This window comes from Apostichopus japonicus, chromosome 9 (assembly GCF_037975245.1).
Source record: "Apostichopus japonicus isolate 1M-3 chromosome 9, ASM3797524v1, whole genome shotgun sequence".
NCBI classification, from domain to species: domain Eukaryota; kingdom Metazoa; phylum Echinodermata; class Holothuroidea; order Aspidochirotida; family Stichopodidae; genus Apostichopus; species Apostichopus japonicus.
Window position 1 is genome coordinate 32,356,703 of NC_092569.1, and position 14,150 is coordinate 32,370,852.

Sequence of the window (14,150 nt, forward strand, 5' to 3'; positions counted from 1 at the left end):
CTACTGTCATCAGTGACGTCACATAGAAGTGGGGGTCATTCTTGCCAGTATCCCTCGGTGCCCCACCCAGTGGTAGATACAGAATTTCTCAGAATAGTTATTACGTGAGAGAAGTATCAATTGATATCGAAATTATACAAAGATAGTCGTCCGTCAGAAATCACAGGTAAATAGAAAAGGAGTGCCCTGACGCGAAACAAACATTTTCTTTTGTTGAAAAATCCTTTTTTCAGAAGCAGAGGTTTAGGCACTCCAACCCACTCCCTGGATCCACTCTGCATATGGCGTCTCATCATTCTTCCCTTATGTGTTGCGCACCGTGGTTAGTAATAGCAACTGCAACTGACGAAACGTTTGCGGAAACTTGCTCGCGGTGATGAAATTGTTCTTTCCATTTGAGGCAATGCGGCTTAGCAATCGGTGTCACAGGAAACATTTAATATTTAGAAACAGCCGCAACCTTAATGGTCCGTTTTGTTTTCCTAATATTTCGTTAGTTCATAGGCTAAATTAGCATATATCTTTCGATACATTATCCGAGTACTTAGGGGTAGAGAAAATCTTGGTGCCAATTTTTTTGAGTAGTATTTTTGTAGTATGTGTTAGTAGTAGTAGTAATATATTTTGGAAAATATAAATAAATTAAAATATAAACAAATAAAATAAATAAACATGACATCTATTTTGGCTTCCTTATGTTTCGTTAGTTCATAGGCTAAATTAGCATATATATAGCCGAAGGTTAGAAGGTCATTTCGGTTAGTAAATTTTACAAATATAGTCATTATTGGCACATTGCCAAGGTTCTGGATTCGATCTCAGGCCAGGTCGTAGATATGTGGGTTTTTCATCCAAGAGCAATCTACGGTTTGCCCATCTGAAATGACTTTCTAAGTTAAAAAGATTCCAAATTTGAGTTACAAGTATGAACTGGAAGCCACCCGACGTGTAAGTTGTAATCCATAAGCCCCATCGGTCTTCTCCCATGTACAATAGTGGTCGCTTAAACGTCGTAAAAAAATAAGTGCATCATATGGACAATACAAGACAAAAGACGAAAACAAAAACAATATATTGCTGTTTTTCTTACTTTCATGTATTTGCCAAGATTGGTCTGTTAATTTTAATACCACAAATTGGGTTAAGTGAATTTCATTTATGCTTCTTATAATTTTTTTTTTTCAATATTAAGATTAAATTAGTAACAGTTGATTTTTCAAGAGTAACTTCAGATGCTTTACTTATTATTCAAAAAGTATTGAATTATTTTTCAAACCACCGCAAGATAGATGTATATTAATTACAGTGTAATATTCCTTCTCTTCAAACTTCAAAACAAAGTCACCACATTTTGAATGCATATCCTTAAAGCTAATTGACGGTTCGAGGACGTAATTTCATTTCTGTATATTTCACGTTATAACTACCTCCTGGGAGATTATTCCATTTAATGGTTTTGTAAGAGTCTTGACTGTCGAAGTAGAGACCGTTCATGTGACAATAGTAATAACAATTGTTGAACCACCAGCCTCCATGATATTTAGATGCACAGTTAGTACTACTAGCTTTGTCGTTGTCACGGTCCCGGGTAGAGAAGGTCATGTTTTTGTTATAAGTACCCAAGTAGTCATCACCTAAAAACAAGAATGAACAGAAATATCTTTGAAACTTTCCGAATGAGAAAACACCAAATGAAAGTTATAACTTCTGAATAGAATCTGTGATATTTTAGCTATACTTATAAACTGATTACAGGGTATTTTTTTAAGCCTCGACGCAGAAATAAGGAAACAAGTGTGAAGTTTACATAAATAACATTTTCCATCCACCTATTGGGTATTTATGCACTTAATCCACAACGTAGCTTACTATTTTCGAATTTTTTATCTGCAAAATCGCATTTTTTGTGTCTTCTTGATATCATGACATACATATCAGTGGTTTCATGAATGCATTGAAATTTGTTGTTAACACTTTCAACCGTTTCCCGTTTACTCCACTTAAAATAGCTGGATTGTACCTTTTTTTGCATTCTGACCAAATTATCTAATTTTTACCATCGAGTAATCACCTTTAGTGGTTTTAAATCAATACAAAACTTGGTGTCCCACAAATTTAATATTTCATTGAGAAACCTTGAAATTTATAATTATGATTACTTTCATCTTCCCGGGTGCGGCTTCACAGGAATAAGGTAACATTCTAATTATTTTCTATGTAAGTTATCTGTCATCTTACGGTCAAAACTGGTAAGGCCTAAATGTGGAATGGGTTTTGCTCATAATTCAAGTTGTTTCGTTTTCCTTTTTGTTCATCAGCTACTGATATTGCTAATAAACAGTGATGAAACATAAAATAAGCGATACCAGAGTTATTCATTTTTTTAAGTACGTCGTTTTCTTGTTGTTTATGTGAATATCGATTATTCTCCCTAAATTATTTCCATGAAAATAACTCATATTTCACAGCTTTGTGTTATAATTCAATCTTGTAATACTAACTGTGCACAACTAATGAAGAACAGCACAATGTTGCTTGGTCATTTCTAAATGGTTTTACTTTACCTTCATCTTAGTCTCTCTAAAAAGAATGGTTCGTGGAGACATAGACGTTGCGCTACCCATCAAACAGTAAATGGTCTCAATTAACCCTGAGGAAACATTTTCTTACATATTTTGAACGTTCACTTAAAACAAATTAATAAGTGTTTTCACTCATTTGAAGGGATTAGTGATCTGTTCTATACATGTTAATATTGTACATTAAGCTTTAACATTTCTGTTATGAAAGGAAGGACTTTCAACGGATGTCTAATTTAAAGCTCGAATTGTGAGCCTCAGGGACTTCCTGATCGGAAAGACTGTCGATTAGAGTGAAAACGTGTTTGACAGCTCACCTTGCTACGCAGATTATATGGAATGTTGTATCAATCGTTCGAAATGTTATGTAAATGTACATTAGGGGTGAGTTGAATGAACTAAAACATGCGTTAAATATACTAACTTGATGCTGTGCTTTCAGGCAGATAGGTACCAAGATCTGTCATTCTATATTTACTGATTTCATCGCTGATTCTGAAGAGGTCGTACTTGGCGAAGTAAGAATTACCATTCCTGCTGACCAGGTCGATACGTAGCTCGTAGTCACCCTGGTTAGTCAAGTAGGATAACTTGTCGTTACCGAGCCAGAATTCTCGTTGTAAAAACCCAAAGCCGTCTCTGTAGTCGTCCCAACGTCGGTAAAAATCTACAGCTCCATCAATCCTACGTTGAAATACACTCTAAAAACAAAAGAGTGAACTTTTCACTCTTTTCACGGAGTGAAAAAAATTTAACTCCAAAGGAGCGGAAATTCACTCCATTAGACAACAGAAATCTTCGTATTTCAAAGCTAAAGTACTTAATATTCACTCTTTACAAAGGAGTGAACAAATGAGCCAATCAAATGCTAAGAACGCTCACTCTTACTTTGGAGTGAAGGATCAACCAATCAGTCAGTACGCTTTTCTTCGAATACAGAAATATTTGTAGTTACGCCATTTGTTTTACTCGTTTGCCTTCGCTCGTTCTTGTCGTTTTACATCTTAAAACATGTCAGTTTCGCAGTGGCTTGAAGAAAGCGGATTTGGACGTGATGGTATTCAGTTGTTTGGAGGTAAGGTTAACAAGCAAATGTTGAAAGAACGTGAAATTATATAGAATTTAGAAGGTTGCCATGGCCGCAGGTCGTCGTTGCCTACAGTCGATTGGCTAGGCTCTTAAACGTTACGCTTAACAGTGTAGCGGAAACATTTTACATTAGGCTTGGTACCATACACATTAACACATTGGCTAGTTGTTTGGAGGCACAAGCACTCGTAACGTTATGTATAGGTGTATAGTATATAAACACGCCTACATAACGTTACGAGTGCCTGTGTTCGGAGGTAAGGCCTATGCCTAAGGCTAATGTTAGGCCTATGAGTAATGGGCCAGAAGTTAATGCAGCTAAGGTCCAGGAATTGTTTTTTCTTAATGAACGTTTTCCTTTATGATTTTTTGTTATTTCACGTATCAAGATGTAACGTCACAAACTGAAACAGAGACAGCAGAATTACCAGGTTGTTTTTGGATACATTTATTCACAGGTGGAAAATTCGGAATAAGGGGAAATTTCCTGAAAGAAAATTACAAAATAATAGTAGAAACAATCAACTTCGGACGACAAACAATTGCAATGTTCAATCATAACTATCATGAATAGCAATAGCTAATAATATACAGTATATGTATGTCCCTCTTTACAAAGTTCACTAGGTCTATATCAATTTAACCTCAATATACGGGAGAAAAATACTAGCCTACATGGCATTAAGGTTAAATAGCATTTACAGTACAAACAATTCAGGTATGTTTATGGTCCTACGCAGCTGAGAAAGAAACTTATGCCAAAAGATTGCATGACCTTCTAACCCCTTAAAAGCGAATATCCGAAGAGAGTTACAAATGCCTATACACAGTGTATGGACATAGCAAATGAAACACCCTCCAAAGCAAACACAAGATTCATCTACTTTAAGATGGGTTCTATCTGTGATGTTGAGTAACTTCTTCATTCATAGTATAGACAGCAATGAGTAATAATGTAGAAAACCAGTCAGGGTCTGAAAGGAATATCAATAATTATAACGTTGCCCTTTACCAGTTAATTATACAACAAAGATGTATCCCCTTTCACTATTTAATTCACAAGGGAATACAAAATTAATATGGACAGAAAATAGAATTAATCTATCAACTGTGTTGGAAAATCTGAATGATTGCTTACAACAGGGATGTTAATGGTCCTATGCAGCAGAGAGAGAAACTTATGCCAAAAGATTGATTGAACTTCTAAGCCCTAAAAGGGAATATCCTAAGAGCGTTATATATGACTACACACACTGTATTGTTCTGTTAGTGCAGTACCAAAGGTAAGGACCATTTGTTGTGTTTGGTGTAAAGGTTATTACCCTTCCTGCTTCAACTGTTGGATAGTTTTTAATAGACAAAATTGATAGTGATGTAAAGACGTTATTTTGTCAACTAAAGTGTACCACAGAATTATAAACTAAAAAAATCTGTCCATTATATCCATAACCACACATTTTTAACTGGGTAATAATGATTTGAAATAACTTTGTCGTTTCAGGTAGGCTGTGTGCACCAACGTTGGCCAATTTGTTAAGGAGAAGCCCCTGAAGTGTACCCAACCTTTTCTGCTGGGCCAAGGTCCAGACAGGAGGCCAACCCAATTCTTTTTCATTTTTGATTCAACAAGCTCACCAGTTTGGGACTCCATCACAGTTGCAATTGGCAGGATTTTTAAATTTCACTTGTTTTAATATTCATTTTGCCATTCCATTAACAACATTTTACAATTATATTTTTGAAGGGCTAATATTTAAGGTGCATAGTAAGACCAGATAAGGTAAGTCCGAAAGTTAGGTCTCTGAATGTTTCTCTGGCAAATGTGTGAGCATTCATAGATTCAAAGATTAAAGGTATGTAGACAGGTAGCTATTACTTCAGTTGAAATATCATAACCCCCCCCCCCAAAAAAAAAGTATATATATATATATATATATATATATATATATATATATATATAAATATATATATATATATATATATATATATATATATATACTTTTTTTGGGTGGGGGGGGGGTGGTTTATGATATTTCAACTGAAGTAATAGCACCCTGTCAGAGGGGTTATGACATTTTGCTATCAAATTTTGTCAGCTTAAAATTAAAGTGGATATTACTTGAAAAGTGCAGCTGCTATTTTGACTTTTCAGAGACCATCTTACTCAGAATTACATATACTTCTATATGAATGGGAACTTTGACCTGTCTGTTTACCTTTAAATTCCAACTTTGGTTATTCTTTATTAACAAGTCTGATAGTTTTAAGAAGCATATGAAGGTGTGTTTTATTCATTACGTACTGCTATGTTAGTAATTAAAAAGTTTAATTTAACCTTTAATGAATGATGCATTCTTTGTAAAGGAATTATTCAATAGCATATTATGAACTCAAAATTTAGACTACTTGACTAACTTTCTATTTTGGTATATTTTTCATTCATCTTTATTACTTTACATGGTACCAATTAGAGCGGGAGCCCAGAGGGTTTGGTTAGCTGGGAAGGTAACCAATTGCCTTATACGTCACAATGTTCACAGTGCATTCCTGTATATGAAACCAGACGACTGGCAAACCGGCTGTGGTGGGTGTGGCTGGGAGAGCAATGTTAAAGTCACCTAATAGCTAACCTAGATCAGCTTTCATGGTAACCACATCAAAGTAAGTACAATGTGTCAGGTACAGTATGGCCCCAAGAGCAACAAATGGCCATCGCCAGTAATTATTGGTGGTGGGGTACCCCTGCCAGTCATCAATAATTGACCCCTCACGGCTGACCTAGGTCAGCTCACGAGGTAACCAATTGAAACCTACTGGAAAATGATGGTTAGGACTTCAGATACAAGGGATGGGCATTGTCAGTGATTTTTATTGGTGGGGTACCCCTGCCAGTACACCCCCAAAATGCCCCTCCTCTCATTGACCTAGGTCAGCTCATGAAGTAACCAGTTGAAAACTACTGGAAAATGATTGGCAGGACTCTATGTGTAAGGAATGGGCATTTCCAGTAATTTATATTGGTGGGGTACCCCTGCCAGTAGACCCCCAAAATGCCCATCCCCTCATTGACCTAGGTCAGCTCATGAGCTAACCAGTTAAAAACTACTGGAAAATGATTGGCAGGACTATATATGTAAGGGATGGGCATTTCCAGTAATTTATATTAGTGGGGTACCCCTGCCAGTAGACCCCCAAAATGCCCATCCCCCTCATTGACCTAGGTGAGCTCATGATGTAACCAGTTGAAACCTACTGGAAAATGATAGGTATCACTTCATATGTAAGGGATGGCCATTTCCAGTAATTTATATTAGTTGGGTAACCCTGCCAGTAGACCCCCAAAATGCCCCTCCTGTCATTGACCTAGGTGAGCTCATGAGCTAACCAGTTAAAAACTACTGGAAAATGATTGGCAGGACTATATATGTAAGGGATGGGCATTTCCAGTAATTTATATTAGTGGGGTACCCCTGCCAGTAGACCCCCAAAATGCCCATCCCCCTCATTGACCTAGGTGAGCTCATGATGTAACCAGTTGAAACCTACTGGAAAATGATAGGTATCACTTCATATGTAAGGGATGGGCATTTCCAGTAATTTATATTAGTTGGGTAACCCTGCCAGTAGACCCCCAAAATGCCTATCCCCCTCATTGACCTAGGTGAGCTCATGATGTAACCAGTTGAAACCTACTGGAAAATGATAGGTAGGACTCCAGATTTAAGGAGAGTCATTTCCAGTAATTTCCACTGGTGGGGTACCCCTGTCCATTGTCCCAATTGTCAATTGTACTAAAAACAGTGAAAAAATTAAAGTTTACCTCTAATAATAGGTCTTCATATAAAGTTAGTACACATACTGACATAGGGGAGGGTTATAAAAAGTCATAACTTCTTTCTTTCATTGCATGGAATTTGTTTATTCACAGTGGTTATCGAGAGGTCAAAGTCAATGATCAGAGTTTATATATAGTCCTCTCAAAGAAACCAAGTTTCAGGTCATAGGTCGTAGATTATTGTTTTATGGTTTTTCACAAAAAATTTCCCCATGCTAAAAGAAATTGGAATGGCAACAAAAATCACAAACAGTGAATCATTCACCAGATTAATATATTTTTCCTTGACCCCTGGAAACAGGCTGGTGACACTGGCATGGACCACGTGTTTCAATCAGACAATCACCTTGGCATTAGTAAAGCTACGGTAACTTGAACGGACCACTTCAGAACAGCTGAATGAAATGAACGTAGACTGTCAAGAACATACTTCCTGAATAACCACACAGGTTGTATTCAGTCATTTGAGGCCACCTATGAGTGGTTACACTGTATCTGGGGTGTTTCGGGGAGTTTGGGGTGTGAGCTATAATATAATGTGAGACAGTGGTTGGAGATGTTGGGACAATGGACAGGGGTACCCCACCAGTGGAAATTACTGGAAATGACTCTCCTAAAATCTGGAGTACTACCTATCATTTTCCAGTAGTTTTCAATTGGTTACACCATAAGCTCACCTAGGTTAATAGGGGGGGGGGGGGGGGCGGACTCTGGCAGTGGTGGCCCACCAATATAAATTACTTGAAATGCCCATCCCTTACATATAGAATCCTGCCAATCATTTTCCAGTAGTTTTTAACTGGTTACTTCATGAGCTGACCTAGGTCAATGACAGGAGGGGCATTTTGGGGGTCTACTGGCAGGGGTACCCCACTAATATAAATTACTGGAAATGCCCATCCCTTACATATAGAGTCCTGCCAATCATTTTCCAGTAGGTTTCAACTGGTTACTTCATGAGCTCACCTAGGTCAATGAGGGGATGGGCATTTCTGGGGTCTACTGGCAGGGGTACCCCACCAATATAAATCACTGGAAATGCCCATCCCTTACCTATAGAGTCCTGCCAATCATTTTCCAGTAGATATTAACTGGTTACTTCATGAGCTGACCTAGGTCAATGACAGGAGGGGCATTTTGGGGGTCTACTGGCAGGGGTACCCCACTAATATAAATTACTGGAAATGCCCATCCCTTACATATAGAGTCCTGCCAATCATTTTCCAGTAGGTTTCAACTGGTCACTTCATGAGCTGACCTAGGTCAATGAAGGGATGGGCATTTTGGGGGTCTACTGGCAGGGGTACCCCACCAATATAAATTACTGGAAATACCCATCCCTTACCTATAGAGTCCTGCCAATCATTTTACAGTAGTTTTTAACTGGTTACTTCATGAGCTGACCTAGGTCAATGAGGGGGAGGGGCATTTTGGGGGTCTACTGGCAGGGGTACCCTACCAATATAAATTACTGGAAATGCCCATTCCTTACACATAGAGTCCTGCCAATCATTTTCCAGTAGTTTTCAACTGGTTACTTCATTAGCTGACCTAGGTCAATGAGGGGAGGGGCATTTTGGGGGTCTACTGGCAGGGGTACCCCACCAATAAAAATCACTGGCAATGCCCATCCCTTGTATCTGAAATCCTAACCATCATTTTCCAGTAGGTTTCAACTGGTTACCTCATGAGCTGACCTAGGTCAGCCGTGAGGGGTCAATTATTGATGACTGGCAGGGGTACCCCACCACCAATAATTACTGGCGATGGCCATTTGTTGCTCTTGGGGCCATACCTGACACATTGTACTTACTTTGATGTGGTTACCATGAAAGCTGATCTAGGTTAGCTATTAGGTGACTTTAAAATTGCTCTCCCAGCCACACCCACCACAGCCGGTTTGCCAGTCGTCTGGTTTCATATACAGGAATGCACTGTGAACATTGTGATGTACAAGGCAATTGGTTACCTTCCCAGCTAACCAAACCCTCTGGGCTCCCGGTCTAAATGCATCTGTTTAAAAATTGGACACTCTTAGACTGTTTTCAGACGCCACCACTATTTTGAACTTTGAAACTCTGTTATGAGTACCCTATAACATGAAATTCTTTTAGGTGGGTATTGTTTTCAAAAAGCAAATTGAATTGTTGTGATCCAATTCCCATAGTTAAAATATTTAGATATTTTTTTTTATTTAAATATATTTACTAGTGCCTTAATATGAATTAATAATACGTGGTATGTACTGAGTTAATTTCCTTTCATATGTTTGCATAAATTACTATTCTAAACCTAAAAGTGTTGCCACCCAGAGGGTTGACGGGTTTAGATGTACATAGGATGGAGCGTTTAATTACTATCTGTCAGGAATTAACCATTTTGCTGTAAAATATCGGTTCACCAGTCATAAACAGTAGTATCCCAGTGTGATTGTTGTTCTTCATACATTTTTCACAGATTTATAAAGACACCAAAACGAGTTCGAAAATGATAAATGTTTGCATATTGCAAATTGAAATTGTAAGATTGAGTTATTTGCAAAAACATTTTTGAGGTATTGCCAGCACACTCTGGTACATGTTTCATAGACGTAACTAGAATTATTTTTTAATTATAAGAAAATCACATTTGTATGAGAGGAACATACAAGTGGGGTGAGTGAATCATTCATTGCAAATTTTTGTGCCTTTGTATGTTTGTAATTTTGCTTCATTCTGTGTTTGTATATGAAACTTGGTATCATTTTCACTATTTAATATATATTTAGTACCATAAATTGTTGTCTTTGTCCTTTTTTATATTTGTTAACAGTGTCTAAATCTAGTAAATCGTCTTATCATCAGCGTAGTAGCCCATTCCATTGTCTTGATCTTTGGATGCATCCTTGTTTAGCAATATTTCTGTGAATAGATAGGGCCTTTCCATTGAGTCTCAAACTCATTCTATCAATCCCGTCCCTCAAAATCAGCTGTAAAATATCATTAACTCTTTAAAGAGTGAAATTCACTCTTTTAAAAGAGTGATTCTCACTCTTTCTAGAGTGAAAAAGCCCACTCTTTCAGAGTGAAAAGCTCACTCTTTGAAGGAGTGAACATTCTCACTCTTTTGAAAGAGTGAATTTCACTCTTCATGGAGTGATCACTCACTACACTCTCAGAAAGAGTGAGAATTCACTCCAAACGAGTGAAAATTCACTCTTTTGTTTTTAGAGTGTACCTATTGGGAAAAACAGGTATGATTTCAATGATCAAATATATGACCATATATATCCTGCATCCATTGTGTATTTGATAAATCAACAAATTAATAACAGGTTAATATACAACCTCCCACCCCAAATACGAAACAAGAAAAAAACCGTCTCGAACTCACCGTCCATCCGCCTCCATCTATTGAATTATTACAGTGGACGTTGAAAGGTTCAGGAGCACCGTCTGGCTGAATCATGAAAATACCAGAGTCAGTTTGATCATCACATTGTTCATAGACTTCCTTGCAATCTCTCGGATACTGAGGCTCTTGGTAGTAGAAGTAAGAGGAACCTGATGAAATAGTCGTCGAGATGAAAATACAAAAATGTGTGTTGTAGAAAACTCTCTTAATAACCAGATTAACCAGATATAAGTAATTCAGAGATATGATGCCCTTCTTAAATAGAGATATTTACCTTTTTGTTTCCCTTCACATTGATACATTATAATACAATCTAAAATGTATATTTATAAAGTTTCTATCGTTTTTTCTCACAAAAGGCGATGACATCTCGTAAAAGTATGTTAAAAAATTAATTTTTGTAATAGCTAACATTTCGTAATAGTTAATATTCGTAATAGCTAATATTCAAATAACTCCATTGCTCAAAACAATTTTTTAAACTATAAGGCTAGGTAGCAAAAGCTAAACTTTAACACGGGTTTGATGTTTAATACTAAAACTTAGAAATAAATCTTAAGAATTAACACTGTCACCCAATTCAAACACACAAAGAACTTAATAGTTAACTTTTGAAAACAATTACTTACTTTCAGTCTCTCTTCTTTGTCTGTTTCTGCTGATCTTTTCAGAAGGTCCCATATCATTCTGTAAACAAAATAAATTATGACAATCGAAGATTTATTTTTTTAGGGAGAAAGCTGTTAAAAATATTTAGGGAAAAGTATACACCGTAAAACACAGCCAAAAGACACAACCAATTTTAGCTGCAGGTTTATGATAAACATATAAATGTTATCAGCGTATTTGTTCTCCCTGGGATAGTTCTCAACATATTTTTTCAATGATTATCCAGTTACTATAGTCCATAACATAACGATAGTATTCTCAACAAAAAAAATTGCTAGATGACCTTATAAATCACGGAAAGTGAAATTTCCCCATTCTTTATAATATTTAAAGCAAAAATCGTATTTATAACATTATCCAGAAGGTTAAGTTCTTTTATTAATTTTAGTATCATTTAGGAATCTTTATAGACGAGGAATCATACCAATTTCTTTAAGAATCAATCTCAAATAAATGACATACGTCATTAACACGTAAAGATAGCAGAGAGATTAAACTTAGAATGTTGTATATCAATTAACAAAAAGTAATAGAATATAATACCATCAGTATGACCTGATAACGCTAGGAACAAGAACAGAACATCTACAACAACAAAAATACTGCCACAAGGTAAATTGCTTGGATGAAGAGTAAAGTTTGCCCATTCTGCGATATTTACAGAAAGAAAAATTGTATAACTTTAAATTATTCAGAATACATGTTTATTTATTTTAACAATTAACAAAACGATTATAAAATATATTAAATTAAAGATATAGTGATAAAGAAAGTTGCACTATGTAATTTTATCGAGTTTGATTTCGATAGCATTTTTATTTCAAACTTTCAAACTTAATTGAGATCTTAAAAAAAACATACATTCAACGGTTAAATTGCCAATTTGAAACGCACTGCTATTTCTTTTTTAATGTCGATGGAATATTCAAAATAACAAATTTAAACTAAAACTAAAAATTCCAATTTCAATTTCAATTTAAAAAGTTAATATTTTAAGCAGCGCGTATTTGACCAATTTATGAGTAAACCAAAGTTTAAGGATCGCAAGAATGAATACTCATATTAGTATAGATTGAGTATACAAATGAACAAGTAAGGGTGTACACGAGAGTTTAGATATTATTATAAATATTTAATTCACATGAAAAACTCACTTAATCACAGACTACATGACTGTCTTCAAACAAGCTAGTTAGAACAAATTTGATTAAGTACATTCTCAACTAGATTTCAATCTACAGTTCTGAGAATTTGTTGAAACGAGACCCATTTTATTAAGAGAGTTTGCTTCAAAAATTATCTTAAATTGAGTCGTCGAAAGATCAAATACTACTATATATGTTCGAGTTGGGAATAAATTTGTTGTATTTAATTTAAATTTAAAATTTAAAACAAAGTGATACAAGTGTTTAGAGTGTGTTTTTGTAAGTAATACAAATTGTTGTAGGTGATAAATATCTAATGAATCGTTCAAATTTATTTCAGAAACAAGATAGTATCATTTTTTCTTCTTTTTTTATGTCTGTAAATTACAAATTTAACACTAACGGGAACAATTAAGAACTAACTTCGATCCTTGCGGACTAAATGTTAGTATATTATGTTACAGATCTGACTAATTTATAAATAAAATCGCTCTCGTTCGGAAGAATTGAGTCTTATTAACAAAAAACTCATATAAATAACTGGGATTATAGTTAAGAGTTGAAATGATACCTAGATTATTAGAATACAGAGTTGCTTCATATATCTGTTTTGGTCTTGCTTTAGTATAAGTCGTTTTTTTTTTAAGTACTTTGAAAAAATTGCTTTTGCAAATTTAAATTTTGCTGCAGCTTAGCAAAAATACGCTTCGAAAAGAAGTTAAAGAACAGAAAGCAGAGAGATTATACGTTAACATTAAGCCATTGTCTATTACCAAACGTTAAAACGTGAAAATATTTGAAGACTTACCACCTGTCCCGATGATTCGGTGAAATCCAACCGTTGCAGGCAAACACCAAAGACGCACAAACACAGCAACGTCAACTTCATTTTTTATGGTGGAAGCGATGAACTTTACAGAATGAAGTGATCTGATGAGAGTCTATCAGCAGAATGAAGAAATCTCAACTAAACACGATACATCTTATGAATCAAGGAAACAGTTGACAAGACTAAGGAGACCTTGAATTATCTCATAGCATTATATGAATATTCATAAACTTCAATTGTTATGAAGATAAACATATGGATAAGAAGAAAAAACTTGGTACAAAATGATGAACTTGATGTGGTGGTTGGTGTGAGAACCGTAGATAGGATGTTGGAAGACTTTACGTATACTCATGAATTATGTATGAGATCGTCATCAAGCAGGTTTGGGACAAGTTAAAGTTGTACGCATACACGGAAGAGAAGATTGATCTCTATTTGTTATGAGTAGTGAAAAGAAACCTTAGCAATCAGGCAGCATTAAAATAGTGCGCCATGAGATCGTTATGATAAAATCAATATAAATACTAGGGAAAACATTTAGTTATCATTTTCTTAGAAATAATGCTGTATACTGACCGGATGCTATCTTTGAATGGCAAAATTTGTTA

The 14,150-nt window shown here is 35.7% G+C and overlaps 1 protein-coding gene across 1 annotated transcript; it reads right to left on the bottom strand.

The window, feature by feature from the left end:
• Positions 1-1,074: 1,074 nt before the first annotated feature.
• Positions 1,075-13,666, bottom strand: LOC139973288 (fibrinogen-like protein A). Its single transcript, XM_071979853.1, has 5 exons — positions 13,519-13,666; positions 11,526-11,583; positions 10,874-11,045; positions 3,004-3,275; positions 1,075-1,634 (listed from the first exon to the last, which is right to left on the bottom strand). Exons 1-5 carry the CDS (start codon positions 13,597-13,599, stop codon positions 1,372-1,374), a joined length of 846 nt encoding a protein of 281 aa, XP_071835954.1. The 5' UTR covers positions 13,600-13,666; the 3' UTR covers positions 1,075-1,371.
• Between the last annotated feature and the right edge of the window lie 484 nt (positions 13,667-14,150).